This window comes from Ranitomeya imitator, chromosome 7, assembly GCF_032444005.1.
Source record: "Ranitomeya imitator isolate aRanImi1 chromosome 7, aRanImi1.pri, whole genome shotgun sequence".
NCBI lineage: Eukaryota > Metazoa > Chordata > Amphibia > Anura > Dendrobatidae > Ranitomeya > Ranitomeya imitator.
In genome coordinates, this window is record NC_091288.1 from 222,660,137 (window position 1) to 222,682,347 (window position 22,211).

At 46.8% G+C, this 22,211-nt stretch overlaps 1 protein-coding gene across 2 annotated transcripts in view; it reads right to left on the reverse strand.

The window, feature by feature from the left end:
• Positions 1–1,177: 1,177 nt before the first annotated feature.
• Positions 1,178–22,211, reverse strand: part of LOC138645677 (uncharacterized) — a 29,320-nt gene continuing 8,286 nt past the window's right edge. The window contains exons 3-10 of one of the 2 annotated variants that reach the window (XM_069735139.1): positions 21,982–22,179; positions 21,659–21,747; positions 17,146–17,413; positions 14,963–15,235; positions 9,124–9,152; positions 6,204–6,474; positions 5,897–6,118; positions 1,178–1,874 (exon numbers count right to left, since the gene is read on the reverse strand). In XM_069735139.1, the coding sequence (XP_069591240.1) occupies positions 1,765–1,874; positions 5,897–6,118; positions 6,204–6,474; positions 9,124–9,152; positions 14,963–15,235; positions 17,146–17,413; positions 21,659–21,747; positions 21,982–22,179 (1,460 nt within the window). In that variant the 3' untranslated portion in view covers positions 1,178–1,764. Of the gene's footprint in view, positions 1,875–5,896; positions 6,119–6,203; positions 6,475–9,123; positions 9,156–14,962; positions 15,236–17,145; positions 17,414–21,658; positions 21,748–21,981; positions 22,180–22,211 lie in introns of both variants that reach the window. The other variant, XM_069735138.1, reaches the window with a different exon arrangement.

Below are 22,211 nucleotides of genomic sequence, written 5' to 3' on the forward strand. Positions count from 1 at the left end.
AAAAGGGAGAAGAAGATAAAGAAACAGAGCAAGGAAAGAAGGGGGAAAGAAAGGGATGAAGAAAGTGAGGGGAAGAGTAATGAAAGTAGGGAGATCAATGAAAAAAGGAAACACAAGATTGCTGGAAATGGAAATATGAGAGCAATAAGGGAGGCGATGGGAGAAAAACAGAAGCTGGAGAAGCAAAAAAGGAAAAGGGCAGAATGAGAGAAGGAAATGAGATAAAAGGCGAGAAAGAGGGAAGAGAAAAGGAAAGACAGGAAGGGAAATGTAAGAGGAACAAGTGATGGGAAGGGAGGGAAAACGGAAGAAAAGAGTGAGAACTAAGGGGAAAAGAACAAGAAATTAAAACAGGAACAAGGAAACTAAAAAAAAGAAAAGGCGTTAAAGACAAAGAATGGATGAAACAATAGGGAAAAGGGGGAAGAAAATGGAACGGAAGAGTAAGAACAAGTGAACGGGGAGAACAGGGGTAGGAAAGAAGAGGAAAAGGGTCAAGCAGAAAACAGAGGACAAGAGAAGGGAGAAGAACAATGGAGGGAGAATAGAGGAGCCTCTCAAAACCTTAACCCCAAGGGGAAAAGAAAAGCAGGAGCCCTCACATGTCCATGTTCACACCTTCATAGACAGTCCAGGATGTATGAACAGACCTGACATCTACAGAACCAAATAATGTTACGATTACTGATGAGGCCACAAGAAGAAACCATTGATCCCGTGTAAATCCTCAGAAGCTTCCTTACTCTGTTCACAGGATAAATCAGCCCAAAACTGATTCCAAAGGATTCCGCTAGTTCTTCTTAGTGAAGACTTTGACCCAATCCATCCTCATTAGAAGTCTCTGTGCTGGGAGGATAGCCGTGATTGCTGCAGGGACTGTCCCAGCCACTATTACATCTGACATATACAGATATATCTTGTTTTTTTATTCTCCCTCTTCAATTCAAAAATGTGCTGAGAACATAAAAATCCTTTTGTTGGCTCTTCCAGTGTTTGTGCATTGTGTTTGCATTGCTGCTTTGTGTGTATTTTATTGCACTGTCTTGCATTACATTTGATTTGCTTGTGCCCATTGCAATGATGAACGTTTTGGTGATTTCTGTGCCGATGCCGATGCGTGTCCATCTTTGTGATTTTCTGACTGGAGCTTGTGTTTTGTTGGTTTATGTACTGTATGTTGTGTTGTGTTTTTTTTGTTTTGTTGGTTATGTATGTTGTGTTTTGCTGCTCTTTATGCATGATATCACGTTGTGTTTGTTGCTGTATGTGCATTGTGTTACATTTGTTAATTTGTGTGCACGATTTTGTATTATGTTTTCATGGTTTATGTTTATTTTGCTGTGTTTTACATATTGTGTTGTATTTTGTTGGTTTCTATGCATTACATGATGTTACTGTCGTTACCTTTGTGGGTTTGTGTGTGTTCTGTTGTGCTGGTTCTGTAGGTTTATACATTTTGTTGCTTTCTGTACATCACGTTACTTGTGTTGTTTTCTGTGTTGCAGATTGTGTTGTGCTGGTTTGTGAATGTTGCTTTATATTTTGATGATTTATGTGCATTGTTTTACATTTATTACTTTGTTTGCTTTACAGTTTGTCCAATTTCTGGTGTCAATTATTGATCAATATATAAAGTTAGAATATTTTCTTTTGATTCTTTTTTATTCTTTGTAGAATAATAATGAGATCCAGATCAGGTCTTGTCCATCAGGGTATAAGTCCCTGAATCTACACATTAGACGTCCTTTGTTAATAGTAATTATGTTAAAGAGAGGAACACATTGACGCCGTCTTCTCATTGTTACTTTGATCGTCTTGATTGCCGGTGTTTTTTTCCTTAATTTCAGGCTGATTTTTACGTGAATTCCTTGTGCCTGTAGAAGACAGAAAACATGAGACAGGAGTGTGACGCGGATGACGAGCCTCCTCTGCCAGATAGTGACCCCCAGATGTGGGGAATATTCTGCAGGGATGTGGTCGTGGGGTGGGTCGTGGATAGACGGCGGCCTCTACCAGGAATCTGCCTCATTGTTTATACTGCAGCGAATGGGAACCAGTTTTGGGGTAGGGATTGAGCCCCGTCCAAGTGCCCCTATTACAGTATGATGGTCGGTGTACATGATAGACATGGTCATTGTCACGCCCTGCAGGGTCACAGTTATGACCTGGATGTTGTCTGTAGGACAACTGTTCTTACATTGGTTGTAGGTCGTAGATAAGTGAAATGTCCCCAGGGGTATAGAGTTGGTGGGTGCTGGTGTGTAGTTGCCCCGGGGCCCCGGAGTCTAGGAGAAGATAAAGGTCCATGTTGCCCAGGTGATAATGACAATACTGCTAAATAGCCCTAAGAATTGGGAGCTTGGCTGGAGTTACCGCATTGGGCACATCACTGAATATTCCTCCACCCAATCATACGATGAGATGACAAGATTACCAGATTACTAGTAGTGATTGGGTGACATGATGATCTGCCTCCTAATCAATGCACATGATTTCCGTAACTCTATGGACAACTGCACGGCAAGAGGGAATATACACAGTCAGCCATAGTCCTACATGGGCGCTACAGGTCAGCGGATTGGTTTAAGATCAATCACATTTGCCAAGAATTTCGATTATTCTGATTTTTTGGTAATTTGCTTATAATAATAATAATTTTTATTTATATAGCGCCAACATATTCCTCAGCGCTTTACAAATTATAGAGGGAACTTGTACAGACAATAGACATTACAGCATAACAGAAATACAGTTCAAAATAGATACCAGGAGGAATGAGGGCCCTGCTCGCAAGCTACAAACTATGAGGAAAAGGGGAGACACGAGAGGTGGATGGTGACAATTGCTTTAGTTATTCGGACCGGCCATAGTGTAAGGCTCGGGTGTTCATGTAAAGCTGCATGAACCAGTTACCTGCCTAAGTATGTAGCAGTACAGACACAGAGGGCTATTAACTGCATAAAGTGTATGAGAACATGATGCGAGGAACCTGATTGCCTATTTAAAAAAAATAAATAAATAAAAATAATAGTTTTTTTTTCCTAAATAGGCCACACCGGGATAGTTAGTTTAATGCATTGAGGCGGTAGGCCAGTCTGAACAAATGAGTTTTTAGGGCACGCTTAAAACTGTGGGGATTGGGAATTAATCGTATTAACCTAGGTAGTGCATTCCAAAGAATCGGCGCAGCACGTGTAAAGTCTTGGAGACGGGAGTGGGAGGTTCTGATTATTGAGGATGCTAACCTGAGGTCATTAGTGGAGCGGAGGGCACGGGTAGGGTGGTAGACTGAGACCAGGGAGGAGATGTAGGGTGGTGCTGAGCCATGGAGTGCTTTGTGGATGAGGGTAGTAGTTTTGTACTGGATTCTGGAGTGGATGGGTAACCAGTGTAATGACTGGCACAGGGTAGAGGCATCGGTGTAACGGTTGGTGAGGAATATGATCCTGGCAGCAGCATTCAGGACAGATTGGAGCGGGGAAAGTTTGGTAAGAGGGAGGCCGATTAGTAGAGAGTTACAATAGTCCAGACGAGAATGAATAAGAGAAACAGTAAGAGGTTTTGCAGAGTCGAAAGTAAGAAAAGGGCGAATTCTAGAAATGTTTTTGAGATGCAGGTAAGAAGAGCGAGCCAGTGATCGGATGTAGGGGGTGAATGAAAGGTCAGAATCAAGGATGACCCCAAGGCAGCGGGCATGTTGCTTTGGAGTAATGGTGGAACCGCACACGGAGATGGCAATGTCAGGCAAAGGTAGGTTAGTAGAGGGAGAGAACACGAGGAGTTCAGTTTTTGACAGGTTTAGTTTCAGATAGAGGGAGGACATGATGTTAGAGACAGCGGTAAGACAATCACTGGTGTTTTCTAAAAAGGTCGGCGTGACAACAATTTGCTTTATTAAACAATTTGCTTTATTAAACCTAGAAAAATGGCAGTTTTCTGGATTGAAGAAAACTAAGAAAAGGGTTAAATTAGCAAAGTCACCTGATCGCTCACCTATCCGGCTGCAGCAGCTCCATGTACTGTATGTACTCATATAAAGTATATACTAACATGCATACACACACAAATATACAGTGGGTGCAGAACGTATTCAGACCCCTTTATATTTTTCACTCTTTGTTTCATTGCAGCCATTTGGTAAATTCAAAAAAGTTCATTTTTTTCTCATTAATGTTCACTCTGCTCCACATCTTGACTGAAAAAACAGAAATGTAGAAATTTTTGCAAATTTATTGAAAAAGAAAAACTGAAATATCCCATGATCATAAGTCTTCAGCCCCTCTGCTCAGACACTCATATATAAGTTCCATGCTGTCCATTTCCTTGTGATCCTCCTTGAGATGGTTCTCCTCCTTCATTGGAGTCCAGCTGTGTGTAATTTAACTGATAGGACTTGATTTGGAAAGGCGCACACCTGTCTATATAAGACCTCACAGTACATGTCAGACCAAATGAGGATCATGAGGCCAAAGGAACTGGCCAAGGAGCTCAGAGACAGAATTGTGGCCAGGCACAGATCTGGCCAAGGTTACAACAGAATTTCTGCAGTACTCAAGGTTCCTAAGAGCACAGTGGCCTCCAAAATCCTTAAATGGAAGAAGTTTGGGACCTCCAGAAGTCTTCCTAGACCTGGCCGTCCAGCCAAACTGAGCAATCGTGGGAGAAAAGTCTTGGTGAGAGGTAAAGAAGATCCCCAAGATCACTGTAGCTGAGCTCCAGAGATGCAGTAGGGGGATGGGAGAAAGTTCCACAAAGTCAACTCTCACTACAGCCCTCCACCAGTTGGGCCTTTATGGCAGAGTGGCCCGACGGAAGCCTCTCCTCAGTGCAAGACATATGAAAGTTTGCAAAAAAAACTCCTGAAGGACTCCCAGACTATGAGAAATAAGATTCTCTGGTCTGATGAGAGGAAGATAGACCTTTTTGGTGATAATTCTTAGCGGTATGTGTGGAGAAAACCAAGCACTGCTCATCACCTGCCCAATACAATCCCCACAGTGAAGCATGGTGGAGGCAGCATCATGCTATGGGGGTGTTCTTCAGCTGCAGGGACAGGACGACTGGTTGTCATTGAAGGAATCATAAATGCGGCCAAGTACAGAGATATCCTGGATGAAAACCTCTTCCAGAGTGCTCTGGACCTCAGACTTGGCTGAAGGTTCACCTTCCAACAAGACAATGACCCTAAGCACACAGCTAAAATAACAAAGGAGCGGCTTCAGAACAACTCTGTGACCATTGCTGACCGGCCCAGCCAGAGCCCTGACCTAAACCCAATGGAGCATCTCTGGAGAACTGAAAATGGCGTCCACCAACGTTCACCATCCAACCTGACGGAACTGGAGAGGATCTGCAAGGAAGAATGGCCGAGGATCCCCAAATCCAGGGGGGAAAAACTTGTATCATTCCCAAGAAGACTCATGGCTGTACGAGCTCAAAATGGGCTTCTACCCAATACTGAGCAAAGGGGCTGAAGACTTATGACCATGGGATATTTCAGGTTTTCTTTTCTATTTCTACATTTCTGTTTTTTTCAGTCAGGATGTGGAGCAGAGTGAACATTAATGGGAAACAATGAACTTTTTTGAATTTACCAAATGGCTGCAATGAAAGAAAGAGTGAAAAATTTAAAGGGGTCTGAATACTTTCTGCACCCACTGTATATTGATATGCACACATACACAGTATATACGCACATATATCTATCTATATATACATAGACAGTATACACACACAGTATATACACACACATACACAGTATATACACACATATATCTATCTATATATACATAGACAGTATACACACACAGTATATACACACACATACACAGTATATACACACATATATCTATATATACATAGACAGTATACACACACAGTATATACACACGCATACCTTCTGTCTTCTTCCCGGCAGCCAGTGATATAATCGCCTGCCTCAGTCTTTCCTTATGTTCACCATCTTTCTTCTCTTGCTCGCTGAACAGCAGCAGGTCGAAGGCATAGTCATCAATGCTGGGCTGAGTTTCTAGAATCCGTTCTTTTTCCTGAATCCGCTTTTTTTCCTCTAATATGCTGCTACTCAGATCATCGATCACCACGATGACATTTTCCCTCCCTGAGGACATAAGATGTGGGACATTGTGAGCCCTCAGTAGGTACCAGATGTGATGACTTCCCCTGTAGTCATGGCTGCCACTTACTGAGAATGAGGCTCATGGCCGCCAGCTCCTCGTCGTACAGGGAGTCTGTCACGTTGGTCACATTCACTCTGCCCCTGTTCTTGGTGTGATACAGGATCCCGAAGGAGCACAGGCCCAGTTCTTTATAAAATGTCCCAATTTGGTTATTGGATATATAAAAGGGTCTGACCCCGGAGACCACCGGACTCAGATCTGGAGACGTGAGCTCCTTCTCTATCCAGGAATAATCAGTGATAGAAGATCGAGAGAAAATCCCAACAATCCCGAGGTGCTGAAAGAAACAAAAGCAATGGATGACTGCTGGTAATGTGTGATCAACATGCCCAATGTCCAGACCTCCATTATCAGCACACTAGAAGATGAGAAGGACGAAGGCGCCATCATAGTCAAAAGAACAAAGGTCCTTCACCCTGCAGGAGATGAAAGGGACAGCAGAGGAGGAGGCAGCCTGGACATCCGGCCCTACACTCAACCTCCACCATCAGCTCCATCTGCAATAAGAGGGGATGTAGAAAAGAGCACAGGTCACCTGCTAATGGGGAGAGGGAAGAGGGGGCACAGTGCTGGGAACCCAGGGTAAGCCATGGTGAAGGTGACTGCTGCCAGTGGGGAGGGGGACAGGGTACTGCACAGAGGGGAAGAGGGGGCACAGTGCTGGGAACCCAGGGTAAGCCATGGAGAAGGTGACTGCTGCCAGTGGGGAGGGGGACAGGGTACTGCACAGAGGGGAAGAGGGGGCACAGTGCTGGGAACCCAGGGTAAGCCATGGAGAAGGTGACTGCTGCCAGTGGGTGGGGGACAGGGTACTGCAGAGAGGGGAAGAGGGGGCACAGTGCTGGGAACCCAGGGTAAGCCATCGTAAAGGTGACGGCAGCCAGTGGGGAGGGGGACAGGGTACTGCACAGAGAGGAAAAGGGGGCACAGTGCTGGGAACCCAGGGTAAGCCATGGCAAAGGTGACTGCAGCCATTGGGGAGGGGGACAGGGTACTGCAGAGAGGCGAAGAGGGGGCACAGTGCTGGGAACCCAGGGTAAGCCATGGTAAAGGTGACTGCAGCCAGTGGGTGGGGGACAGGGTACTGCAGAGAGGGGAAGAGGGGGCACAGTGCTGGGAACCCAGGGTAAGCCATGGTAAAGGTGACTGCAGCCAGTGGGTGGGGGACAGGGTACTGCACAGAGAGGAAAAGGGGGCACAGTGCTGGGAACACAGGGTAAGCCATCGTAAAGGTGACTACAGTCAGTGGGGAGGGGGACAGGGTACTGCACAGTGGGGAAGAGGGGGCACAGTGCTGGGAACCCAGGGTAAGCCATGGTAAAGGTGACTGCAGCCAGTGGGGAGGGGGACAGGGTACTGCAGAGAGGGGAAGAGGCGTATGAAGGGTATATATTACTGCTGCCAGTGAGGGGGGCTAGTACTGTGGACAGTGCATACCAGGGAGGCGGGGGTGCGGCACTGTGTGTTGGGTGCTGCTGGGGGGTATTTAGTGCTGCATTATGGGATTTCTTTTTCAGTGATGAGCAGATATTTTTTCTTACACTCTGATATTTGGCCCTTTTGGTGGGGTGCAGCACTGTACGGCGTGTGCGCGTCTCTGCTATTTGGTCCCATTCAGAGATCCTATCATATATACAGTGCATACATCAAATAGATAGATAATAGATAATAGATAGATAGATAATAGATAGATAGATAATAGATAGATAGATAGATAGATAATAGATAGATAGATAGATAGATAATAGATAGATAGATAGATAGATAGATAGATAGATAGATAATAGATAGATAGATAGATAATAGATAGATAGATAGATAGATAGATAGATAGATAGATAGATAGATAGATAGATAGATAATAGATAGATAGATAGATAGATAGATAGATAGATAGATAGATAATAGATAGATAATAGATAGATAATAGATAGATAGATAGATAGATAGATAGATAGATAGATAGATAGATAGATAGATAATAGATAGATAGATAGATAGATAGATAGATAATAGATAATAGATAGATAATAGATAGATAGATAATAGATAGATAATAGATAGATAGATAATAGATAGATAATAGATAGATAGATAGATAATAGATAGATAGATAATAGATAGATAGATAATAGATAATAGATAGATAGATAATAGATAGATAATAGATAGATAGATAGATAATAGATAGATAATAGATAGATAGATAGATAATAGATAATAGATAGATAATAGATAGATAGATAATAGATAGATGATAGATAATAGATAGATAATAGATAGATAATAGATAGATGATAGATAGATAATAGATAGATAATAGATAGATAATAGATAGATAGATAGATAGATAGATAATAGATAGATAATAGATAGATAGATAATAGATAGATAATAGATAATAGATAGATAATAGATAATAGATAGATAGATAATAGATAGATGATAGATAATAGATAGATAGATAATAGATAGATAATAGATAGATAATAGATAATAGATAGATAATAGATAATAGACAGATAGATAGATAGATAGATAATAGATAGATAGATAGATAGATAGATAATAGATAGATAATAGATAATAGATAGATAATAGATAATAGACAGATAGATAGATAGATAATAGATAGATAGATAATAGATAGATAATAGATAGATAGATAATAGATAGATAATAGATAATAGATAGATAGATAATAGATAATAGATAGATAGATAATAGATAGATGATAGATAATAGATAGATAGATAATAGATAGATAATAGATAGATAATAGATAATAGATAGATAATAGATAATAGACAGATAGATAGATAGATAATAGATAGATAGATAGATAATAGATAATAGATAGATAGATAGATGGATAATAGATAGATTGATAATAAATAGATAATAGATAAATATCAGACGTTCTCACCCCTGGAGTTCTCGTGTCTTTTTCATTATCTGCTGAACCCAAAGATAAAACATTACCATTTTATTATTGACATCACACTGCATAATGTAACTAAGTAAGTGACCCCCTGATGATGTGCGTAGACTCCATGTTCCTTCCATGTGACTGACGATGATCACCGGGCGGTCACTATGGAGGGAGGACAGTCAGCGTCTGATTCCTCCTCATCTACAAATACAGATTGTCCCTCTGTGTATATGACACCTCCCAACCTCCTAAGAACAGGAAGAACAAGCCATGTGATGCGTGGAGGGCGCATGGAAAATGTTGGCCACACCCCCTAGCCACACCCCAATCCACGCCCATTTCCCATTTCTTTCTCTCCTGGCAGGAGGAGTTGTCAGAGGGACGCTGGCAGTGAGGGACATTCAGTAGATGCTCAAAACTGCAGGGCCCAGACCCAAATCTGGGACTGTTCTCTGTATCCGGGCTGTGTGCTGCATCTCGGGGGCTGTCCTCTGTATCTGGGGGCCGTCCTCTGTATTCGGGGGCCGTCCTCTGGATCTGGGGGCTGTGTGCTGCATCTCGGGGGCCGTCCTCTGTATCCGGGACAGTTGGGTCTAGACATGAGCGGATCGACTCACAGGACTCGGGTCCAGGTCAGAGGTACCCGGAGGGGAGGCCGCCAATCTCTTTCCTTGCAGTGTCTGTGAGGCCGTGTTCACACGCTGCAGAAATCCTGTGTTTTTGTTTTCTGCAGGATCCGCACCAAACTACACAGTAGCAATCTTCTCCCCCTCATTTGATGCATTTTTGGTGCAGATGTGAAGCATCTTCAAAAACAGGGGATGACACCAGTGTGAGGGACAGCGATCGTGACACTGAGCCGACCTGTGAGACACATCCGAGGACGGGGGATGACACCAGTGTGGGGACAGTGATCGTGACACTGAGCCCCGGCCTGTGAGATACAGCCGAGAACAGGGGGTGACACCAGTGTGGACAGGCGATTGTGACACTGAGCCCGGCCTGTAAGACACATCCGAGGACAGGCGATGACACCAGTGTGGGGACAGTGATCGTGACACTGAGCCGACCTGTGAGGTACAGCCGAGGACAGTGGGTGACACCAGTGTGAGGGACAGCGATCGTGACACTGAGCCCAGCCTGTGAGACACATCCGAGGACAGGGGGTGACACCAGTGTGGGGACAGTGATCGTGACACTGAGCCCAGCCTTTCAGATACAGCCGAGAACAGGGGGTGACACCAGTGTGAGGGACAGTGATCGTGACACTGAGCCGACCTGTGAGATACAGCCGAGGACAGGGGATGACACCAGTGTGGGGACAGTGATTGTGACACTGAGCTCAGCCTGTGAGACACATCCGAGGACAGGGGGTGACACCAGTGTGAGGGACAGCGATCGTGACACTGAGCCGACCTGTGAGATACAGCCAAGGACAGGGGGTGACACCAGTGTGGGGACAGTGATCGTGACACTGAGCCCAGCCTTTCAGATACAGCCGAGAACAAGGGGTGACACCAATGTGAGAGACAGTGATCGTGACACTGAGCCGACCTGTGAGATACAGCCGAGGACAGGGGATAACACCAGTGTGGGGGACAGCGATTGTGACACTGAGCCCGGCCTGTAAGATACAGCCAAAAACAGGGGATGACACCAGTGTGGGGACAGTGATCGTGACACTGAGCCCGGCCTGTGAGACATATCCGAGGACAGGGGATGACACCAATGTGAGGGACAGCGATCGTGACACTGAGCCCGGCCTGTAAGATACAGCCAAAAACAGGGGGTGACACCAGTGTGGGGGACAGTGATCGTGACACTGAGCCCAGCCTGTGAGGTACAGTCGAGGACAGGGGATGACACCGGTGTGGGGGACAGTGATCGTGACACTGAGCCCGGTCTGTGAGATACATCCGAGGACAGGGGATGACACCAGTGTGAGGGACAGTGATCATGACACTGAGCCCAGCCTGAGAGATACATCCGAGGACAGGGGATGACACCAGTGTGGGGACAGCGATCGTGACACTGAGCCCGGCCTGTGAGATACAGCTGAGAACAGGGGATGACACCAGTGTGGGGACAGCGATCGTGACACTGAGCCCCGGCCTGTGAGACACATCCGAGGACAGGGGGTGACACCAGTGTGGGGACAATGATCGTGACACTGAGACTGGCCTGTGAGATACAGCTGAGAACAGGGGATGACACCATTGTGGGGACAGCGATCGTGACACTGAGCCCAGCCTGTGAGACACATCCGAGGACAGGGGGTGACACCAGTGTGGGGACAGTGATCGTGACACTGAGCCCGGCCTGTGAGATACAGCCGAGAAAAGGGGATGACACCAGTGTGAGGGACAGTGATCGTGACACTGAGCCGACCTGTGAGATACAGCCGAGAACAGGGGATGACACCAGTGTGGGGACAGTGATCGTGACACTGAGCCGACCTGTGAGATACAGCCGAGGACAGGGGATGACACCAGTGTGGGGACAGTGATTGTGACACTGAGCTCAGCCTGTGAGACACATCCGAGGACAGGGGTGACACCAGTGTGAGGGACAGCGATCGTGACACTGAGCCGACCTGTAAGATACAGCCGAGGACAGGGGATGACACCAGTGTGGGGACAGTGATCGTGACACTGAGCCCGGCCTTTCAGATACAGCCGAGAACAAGGGGTGACACCAGTGTGAGAGACAGTGATCGTGACACTGAGCCGACCTGTGAGATACAGCCGAGGACAGGGGATGACACCAGTGTGGGGGACAGCGATTGTGACACTGAGCTCAGCCTGTGAGACACATCCGACGACAGGGGATGACACCAGTGTGAGGGACAGCGATCGTGACACTGAGCCCGGCCTGTGAGATACATCCGACGACAGGGGATGACACCAGTGTGGGGACAGAGATTGTGACACTGAGCCCGGCCTGTAAGATACAGCCAAAAACAGGGGATGACATCAGTGTGGGGACAGTGATCGTGACACTGAGCCCGGCCTGTGAGACACATCCGAGGACAGTGGATAACACCAGTGTGGGGGACAGCGATTGTGACACTGAGCCCGGCCTGTAAGATACAGCCAAAAACAGGGGATGACACCAGTGTGGGGACAGTGATCGTGACACTGAGCCCGGCCTGTGAGACATATCCGAGGACAGGGGATGACACCAATGTGAGGGCCAGCGATCGTGACACTGAGCCCCAGCTGTGAGATACAGCTGAGAACAGGAGATGACACCAGTGTGAGGGACAGCGATCGTGACACTAAGCCCGGCCTGTAAGATACAGCCAAAAACAGGGGGTGACACCAGTCTGGGGGACAGTGATCGTGACACTGAGCCCGGCCTGTGAGGTACAGTCGAGGACAGGGGATGACACCGGTGTGGGGGACAGTGATCGTGACACTGAGCCCGGTCTGTGAGATACATCCGAGGACAGGGGGTGACACCAGTGTGAGGGACAGTGATCGTGACACTGAGCCCGGCCTGTGAGATACATCCGAGGACAGGGGATGACACCAGTGTGGGGACAGCGATCGTGACACTGAGCCCGGCCTGTGAGACATATCGGAGGACAGGGGATGACACCAATGTGAGGGACAGCGATCGTGACACTGAGCCCCGGCTGTGAGAAACAGCTGAGAACAGGAGATGACACCAGTGTGAGGGACAGTGATTGTGACACTGAGCCCGGCCTGTGAGGTACAGCCGAGGACGGGATGACACCAGTGTGGGGGACAGTGATCGTGACACTGAGACTGGCCTGTGAGATACAGCTGAGAACAGGGGATGACACAAGTGTGGGGACAGTGATCGTGACACTGAGACTGGCCTGTGAGATACAGCTGAGAACAGGGGATGACACCAGTGTGAGGGACAGCGATCGTGACACTGAGCCCCGGCTGTGAGAAACAGCTGAGAACAGGAGATGACACCAGTGTGAGGGACAGCGATCGTGACACTGAGACTGGCCTGTGAGATACAGCTGAGAACAGGGGATGACACAAGTGTGGGGACAGTGATTGTGACACTGAGCCCGGCCTGTGAGGTACAGCCGAGGACGGGATGACACCAGTGTGGGGGACAGTGATCGTGACACTGAGACTGGCCTGTGAGATACAGCTGAGAACAGGGGATGACACCAGTGTGGGGACAGCGATCGTGACACTGAGCCCCGGCCTGTGAGACACATCTGAGGACAGGGGATGACACCAGTGTGGGGGACAGTGATCGTGACACTGAGACTGGCCTGTGAGATACAGCTGAGAACAGGGGATGACACAAGTGTGGGGACAGTGATCGTGACACTGAGACTGGCCTGTGAGATACAGCTGAGAACAGGGGATGACACCAGTGTGAGGGACAGCGATCGTGACACTGAGCCCCGGCCTGTGAGACACATCTGAGGACAGGGGATGACACCAGTGTGGGGACAGTGATCATGACACTGAGTCTGGCCTGTGAGATACAGCCGAGAACAGGGGATGACACCAGTGTGGGGGACAGCGATCGTGACACTGAGCCCCGGCCTGTGAGATACAGCTGAGAACAGGGGATGACACCAGTGTGGGGACAGTGATCATGACACTGAGTCTGGCCTGTGAGATACAGCCGAGAACAGGGGATGACACCAGTGTGGGGGACAGCGATCGTGACACTGAGCCCCGGCCTGTGAGATACAGCCGAGAACAGGGGATGACACCAGTGTGGGGGACAGCGATCGTGACACTGAGCCGACCTGTGAGGTACATCCGAGGACAGGGGATGATACCGGTGTGGGGGACAGTGATCGTGACACTGAGCCCGACCTGTGAGGTACATCCGAGGACAGGGGGTGACACCGGTGTGGGGGACAGTGATCGTGACACTGAGCCCGACCTGTGAGGTACAGCCGAGGACAGGGGGTGACACCAGGGTGAGGGACAGCGATCGTGACACTGAGCTCGGCCTGTGAGATACATCCGAGAACAGGGGATGACACCAGTGTGGGGACAGTGATCGTGACACTGAGCCCGACCTGTGAGGTACATCCGAGGACAGGGGGTGACACCGGTGTGGGGGACAGTGATCGTGACACTGAGCCCGACCTGTGAGGTACATCCGAGGACAGGGGGTGACACCGGTGTGGGGGACAGTGATCGTGACACTGAGCCCGACCTGTGAGATACAGCCGAGGACAGGGGGTGACACCAGGGTGAGGGACAGCGATCGTGACACTGAGCTCGGCCTGTGAGATACATCCGAGAACAGGGGATGACACCAGTGTGGGGACAGTGATCGTGACACTGAGCCGACCTGTGAGGTACAGCTGAGGACAGGGGATGACACCAGTGTGGGGGACAGTGATCGTGACACTGAGCCGACCTGTGAGGTACATCCGAGGACAGGGGGTGACACCGGTGTGGGGGACAGTGATCGTGACACTGAGCCCGACCTGTGAGGTACATCCGAGGACAGGGGGTGACACCAGGGTGAGGGACAGCGATCGTGACACTGAGCCGACCTGTGAGGTACAGCCGAGGACAGGGGGTGACACCAGGGTGAGGGACAGCGATCGTGACACTGAGCCGACCTGTGAGATACAGCCGAGGACAGGGGATGACACCAGTGTGGGGACAGTGATCGTGACACTGAGCCCAGCCTGTGAGGTACAGCCGAGGACAGGGGGTGACACCAGGGTGAGGGACAGTGATCGTGACACTGAGCCCAGCCTGTGAGGTACAGCTGAGGACAGGGGTGACACCAGTGTGGGGGACAGTGATCGTGACACTGAGCCGACCTGTGAGGTACAGCTGAGGACAGGGGTGACACACACTGTTACCTGTAGGTGGGCGGGTGGCATCTGCTGTGTCACCGCTCTTGTGCACGGTCGCTTTCGTCTTAATCGATTCTTTGAATTTTCTCCATTTCTCCTCGGCCGTCGCTTCTGCTGAGATGTAATCCTGATACTCCGGCCCCTGCTCCTCCCGCCTGAACAGGAACAACTTCCACAAATCCTTGTACTCGGACTTCTTATACTTGTCTTCAAGATCTTTCTCTGAACTCTCATCATCCAGATCGTGAACTACTACAACCACTGTCAGATTTGTCTGTCCTGCATGTAATAAAATCATCTACTGTGACCTTATACAGTATAATCTACAGTATAATCTACAGTATAATCTACAGTATAATCTATGGTATAATCTATGGTATAATCTATGATATAATCTAGAATATAGTTGTAATCTACAATATAATCTGTGGTTCAACCAATAGGAAAATAAGTATAATCTACCACAAAATAACTGATATAATAAATGATATATCCTACATTATATGTTATGTCATAATCTATTATATAATCTATGGTATAATCCACAGTATATTCACATTATGATCTGCAGTATCATGTCTGTTATAATCTATGATACAAAATACAGCACAATCTGTGGTATAATCTATATAAATATTTGTCTAAGGAGTACTTCCGTCTGTCTGTCTGCAACTTCCATAACGGAAATCCCGCGTCGCTGATTGGCCGCGGCCGACGTGTGTGGTCTGTGTTATATACTACGTAGGCTGTGTTATATACTGCATGGGCTGTGTTATATACTATGTGGCTGCTATATACTATGTGGCTGTGCTATATACTACGTGGCTGTGCTATGTAATATGTGGCTGTGTTATATACTTCGTGACAGTGTTATATACTACGTGGCCTGTGCTATATACTACGTGGCTGTGCTATATAATACGTGTCTGTGTTATATACTACGTGGCTGTGCTATATAATACGTGTCTGTGTTATATACTACGTGGCTGTGCTATATAATACGTGTCTGTGTTATATACTACGTGGCTGTGCTATATAATACGTGTCTGTGTTATATACTACGTGGCTGTGCTAAGCGCAATGTACATACATGCATATTTTAGAATAGCCGATGCTTTAGAATCGGGCCCCCATCTAGTCTGCATTATAATCTACAGTATAATCTACTCTGGGCAGCACGGTGGCGCAGTGGTTAGCACAGCAGCCTTGCAGCGCTGGAGTCCTGGGTTCAAGCCCCACTAAGGACAACATCTGCAAAGAGTTTGTATGTTCTCTCCGTGTTTGCGTGGGTTTCCTCCGGGTACTCCGGTTTCCTCCCACATTCCAAAGACATACTGATAGGGAATTTAGACTGTGAGCCCCAACGGGGACAGCGATGAAAATGTGTGCAAACTGTAAAGCGCTGCGTAATATGTTAGCACTATATAAAAATAAAGATTATTTATTATTATTATTACAATAGTCTAGACTCTAGAGCATAGTCTACGTGATTGAATCGGGGTCTAATCTTTCATCAAAGTGTTGACTCTGGGTCAGTTTGAAGATACCACAATAATTGATGAGGGGCACTCGAAGCAAGAATCACTGAGCTATGACTTATGGACACATCCTACGGAGAGAGCGATCACTGGAGAAGGACATCATGGTCAGAAGAATAGAAGGAACAAGGCAAAGAAGAAGACCGGCAGCAACTGATGGCTGGATACCATCAAAATAACGGTGGAGAAGACCCTGGTGGTCCAGTCTAGGCTGCACAAGATCCATCTTCCTACAAATCAATCATCCGTTGTCGCCACGGGCGAGATAAATAATAATACAGCAGGTTAAACATAGAGCCGCCAAACTTACCCCAGCTCTTCAGTAGAGATAAAGTATAATCTACGGTCTAATCTTTGGCTTACTATACACCATAATGTAAAGTAATCAAGCCGGACATGATCAATCAATGTCCTCTGCCCCATGGAGAAGAACGGGGGGACTTGGCTGATACCATAACGGCCTATATGTCCGGGCTACGACTTATGGAAGAACCCTGCCTACAGGTCAGTGATGGTGCGGGACACACAGAAGTATGGAGACGTAGATGAGCTACTGACACCATAATATGGCCTATCAATGTGATGCGGGGCCCATCTTTTGGAGGAGCCGCCTTTCTGTGTCTGAGGGCAGTTATGGGGCACACTCTTTACCTTTCAGCTTCTTGATATATTGTTGATCTGAATTCTTCTTCTCGGTAATAATCTTCTGGAAGGTTTCCTTGGTGAAGAGCAGGATGCACGTGAGGCTGGTCTCCTCTTTGGGTAAGACGTTCTTAATCTCTGAGATGTGGCAGAATGTAAAATCCAGCATCTCATCGTCTCTCAGCAGCATCTCCAGCCATCGTGCCTCTTTCTGGGGGGGGTCTCGGTTTAGGTTGTCGTTGACACTTCCTCTCTTTTGAGCTTGTTTCTTGCTTTCCTAATGGAGAAATAAAATCTAAGATCGGACAAACAGATCCCACCATGGAGAAGCTGTAGGCACATTTACCTCTCTGAGGAAAGCAGACCCCTCCGAACCCCACGCATCGTATAATCAGTTAGTGCTTGTCGGTCAATAAGATAAATATTGGCGTTACCATATAATCTTCTGTGTCGTATCTCGCCGTCATGTCCTGAAATCCTGAGACACAACCTCGTGACGGGTTCTGGGGCCGATGCTCCTCTGAGGGTCTACAGTTACTTTTCTAAGGCCTCAGTGAGAGGGCGATCTGTGAAGATCTCGATACCCCGACTCATCTCTCACCGGATGGATCCAGAGAGGTTTGTAAATAAACATTTTATAGAATTGCGAGAGATTCATTTCAAAATCAACGGTACTGAATTTATAGGATGGGCAAAAATGAACCTTTCAGTACTTGGGAAGATTTGGCCGGACCCGGACCCCGGCCACTGTGGACCACGTTCGCCACATGGACCACAGCATTTTACATTTGAAAAACTCAGGTGACTGAGCAAGTGCCATAGCTGCGCTGAGAAGGAGGGTGGCATCTAACCTTGAGAAGAAGGGAGGCCTACTGGATCCATGACCTTCAATTGTGGAACCAGAAGGTCCAAATAGGGAGCCTGAAATTCAGCTTCATTTCATTTCTGTTCTTTTGATCCCTGCCTGACCATAGAGATCCTATAGCTTTACTCCTACATTAGTTGGCTTTATTGGGGTATTGATTTCTGTATTTCCCCCTTATCATATTGCCGCACTGTGGGGTTTATAATTTAGATGACTTATTACATCACTTAGTGCATCCTTCCCGGCTGCTGAATCGTGTATTACTTCACATCCATTACACTCGCCATGATATGGATATGTCACAGTCATCCAAGTCACGCACATAGGTGGCGCACATGGTTCATGGACCCACTAGACCACGATCGGGCTTACCCGGAAAGGGGCATAGCTAAGCGGCTACCTGGTGTTCACTGGAGCTCCTGAGGGTGGAGTCACACTGGGCTGCAGGTAGCCGCGAGGTACCGTTCCTGGCCAGATCCTGGTACTGCAGCTACTGACCCCAGGGGGTCATTCAGATTACACAAGTTTTGGATCCTCGTGCAGAGCGGATACTGACACAGAGTCTCAGATACGGCACTGGCCACACACGGACCAGGGGAACATATTCAGTCACTGGCCACACACGGACCAGGGGAGCATATTCAGTCACTGGCCACACACGGACCAGGGGAGCATATTCAGTCACTGGTCACACATGGACCAGGGGAGCATATTCAGTCACTGGTCACACACGGACCAGGGGAGCATGTTCAGGAATTGGTCACAAACGTACCAGTATTTTGGTTCAGTACCTGGCAGCTCGAGAACCAGGGGTTCAGAATCAGGAACTGGCCATACAAGTACCACAGGTTCGGTTTCAAGACCTGGCCACACAAAGACCAGGGGTTCAGGACCTGGTCACACAAAGACCAGGGGTTCAGGTTCAGGACCTGGTCACAGAAGGACCAGGGTTTCAGGTTCAGGACCTGGTCACACAAGGACCAGGGTTTCAGGTTCAGGATCTGGTCACACAAGGACCAGGGTTTCAGGTTCAGGAATTGTTCGCACAAGGGGCTGGGGGCAGTTTTCCAAGTGCACAAGCGGACTCTTTAAAAACAGGAGAGCATGCGCTTGCACTAGGCGCAACGGGGGGAAGTCTTGCGGCATGCACAGGACACGCAGCAGAAAATGGGGCTGGCCGGTGAGTATGTCGGCGTCCCTGTATGGAGGAGAAAGGAGAACCATGCAGGGGTGCCGGCATTAGTGTTACAGTCCATACTTATGGCACAGCTTCACGCTTACACATCTCTCTGCGGGACACATGATATATACCTTATTTCTAGATATAAGTAAAAGGAGCGCTGATGCTTTATCGGGACACGGTCCTCTGGAGCCGCCGTATGGGTTGTGATTGCCTCACACCTGTAGTAACGAACTATGTATGTTCCTTTATAGCCCATAAGGGATTTGTCCTTAATTCAGCCATATTGGCCCTTTACATATATCAGCCTCTAGGTCTCTAGCCATATTCCATAGGTTTGGCTTTCTATATATTTCACCAATTATTTATTTATTTTACATTATTATTTTAGTTAGATTTCTTCTCTTTTTTATGTTTATACTGTATTCCATCAGAAGATCTAAGATACTGAACAAACCATGAAACCATCAATATCACTTCTATGTGCTACAGAGGGCCTACAGATAACATAGTTAGTAAGTAAGGCCGAAAAAAAGACATTTGTCCATCCAGTTCAGCCTATATTCCATCATAATAAATCCCCAGATCTACGTCCTTCTACAGAACCTAATTGTATGATACAATATTGTTCTGCTCCAGGAAGACATCCAGGCCTCTCTTGAACCCCTCGACTGAGTTCGCCATCACCACCTCCTCAGGCAAGCAATTCCAGATTCTCACTGCCCTAACAGTAAAGAATCCTCTTCTATGTTGGTGGAAAAACCTTCTCTCCTCCAGACGCAAAGAATGCCCCCTTGTGCACGTCACCTTCCTTGGTATAAACCGATCCTCAGCGAGATATTTGTATTGTCCCCTTATATACTTATACATGGTTATTAGATCTCCCCTCAGTCGTCTTTTTTCTAGACTAAATAATCCTAATTTCGCTAATCTATCTGGGTATTGTAGTTCTCCCATCCCCTTTATTAATTTTGTTGCCCTCCTTTGTACTCTCTCTAGTTCCATTATATCCTTCCTGAGCACCGGTGCCCAAAACTGGACACAGTACTCCATGTGCGGTCTAACTAGGGATTTGTACAGAGGCAGTATAATGCTCTCATCATGTGTATCCAGACCTCTTTTAATGCACCCCATGATCCTGTTTGCCTTGGCAGCTGCTGCCTGGCACTGGCTGCTCCAGGTAAGTTTATCATTAACTAGGATCCCCAAGTCCTTCTCCCTGTCAGATTTACCCAGTGGTTTCCCGTTCAGTGTGTAATGGTGATATTGATTCCCTCTTCCCATGTGTATAACCTTACATTTATCATTGTTAAACCTCATCTGCCACCTTTCAGCCCAAGTTTCCAACTTATCCAGATCCATCTGTAGCAGAATACTATCTTCTCTTGTATTAACTGCTTTACATAGTTTTGTATCATCTGCAAATATCGATATTTTACTGTGTAAACCTTCTACCAGATCATTAATGAATATGTTGAAGAGAACAGGTCCCAATACTGACCCCTGCGGTACCCCACTGGTCACAGCGACCCAGTTAGAGACTATACCATTTATAACCACCCTCTGCTTTCTATCACTAAGCCAGTTACTAACCCATTTACACACATTTTCCCCCAGACCAAGCATTCTCATTTTGTGTACCAACCTCTTGTGCGGCACGGTATCAAACGCTTTGGAAAAATCGAGATATACCACGTCCAATGACTCACCGTGGTCCAGCCTATAGCTTACCTCTTCATAAAAACTGATTAGATTGGTTTGACAGGAGCGATTTCTCATAAACCCATGCTGATATGGAGTTAAACAGTTATTCTCATTGAGATAATCCAGAATAACATCCCTCAGAAACCCTTCAAATATTTTACCAACAATAGAGGTTAGACTTACTGGCCTATAATTTCCAGGATCACTTTTAGAGCCCTTTTTGAATATTGGCACCACATTTGCTATGCGCCAATCCTGCGGAACAGACCCTGTCGCTATAGAGTCCCTAAAAATAAGAAATAATGGTTTATCTATTACATTACTTAGTTCTCTTAGTACTCGTGGGTGTATGCCATCCGGACCCGGAGATTTATCTATTTTAATCTTATTTAGCCGGTTTCGCACCTCTTCTTGGGTGTATTATAATGTATTATAAGATGTATTATAAGAGATAGGACTGTGTTAGAGCACCACCTTTCTGGACTGCCATTATCTTCATTTACTTATATGAAACTTGTCTCTTTTTGCCTGGTATTCTGTAGTGTAACTGCTCTTACTACTGTATAAAGAATCCTTCCCTGTCTGATGGAGCCGTCTCCATACATACATAATACCACACGGCACTTTCTATAGTTGCAGGTCTTGTAAATTATTTTTGGGTTCCCAGGATTTCTTGCACCTTAGCATTGCATTTGCTTTTGCAGCCGCTGCATGGCATTGAGCGCAGTAGGTAACAACTGCAGGATATACAGTATAATGTGCAGTAAACCTACTTTTTTCTGGTTCTTGAGGTTATCTGACATAGAAACAAGTTTCACATGGAACTTCTGTTTTCCCTTTAACGTTATGTCCTCCTGGTAATCTGGAAATTAGAGAAAGCGAGAGAGGAACATCGTCTATGAATAAGATGGACCAAGGACAACATCATATAAGTGTCAATGAGACAAAAGAAAAGTGAGAAATATAGAATGCCACCATTCCCAGGTTCAAGCTTCAAGGCCAGGTCTCCCCACCCCAGTCACCATCACATCACGAGAGCAGAAGCCAACAACAAGGCGTCTCCATTTCTCCCCATACAATGATGTCCTTCACTCACCTCTAAGTACAATGTCCCTGATCTTCTGTATCTTACTCGACATTTCCTGCATTCGGGGGTCTTCGCGAATCCACTGCAGCTCTGTCTTTGTGAATAAGTGCAGTTCCCACTGAGGACAGCGGCCACCATCCCACTCCGATCTCACCTCATTCTCTGATGTCTGGATGTCTCCGACCACCACAATCACTTTCTCATATCCTGGACAAGATGAACATCAGAATGAGAGGAAA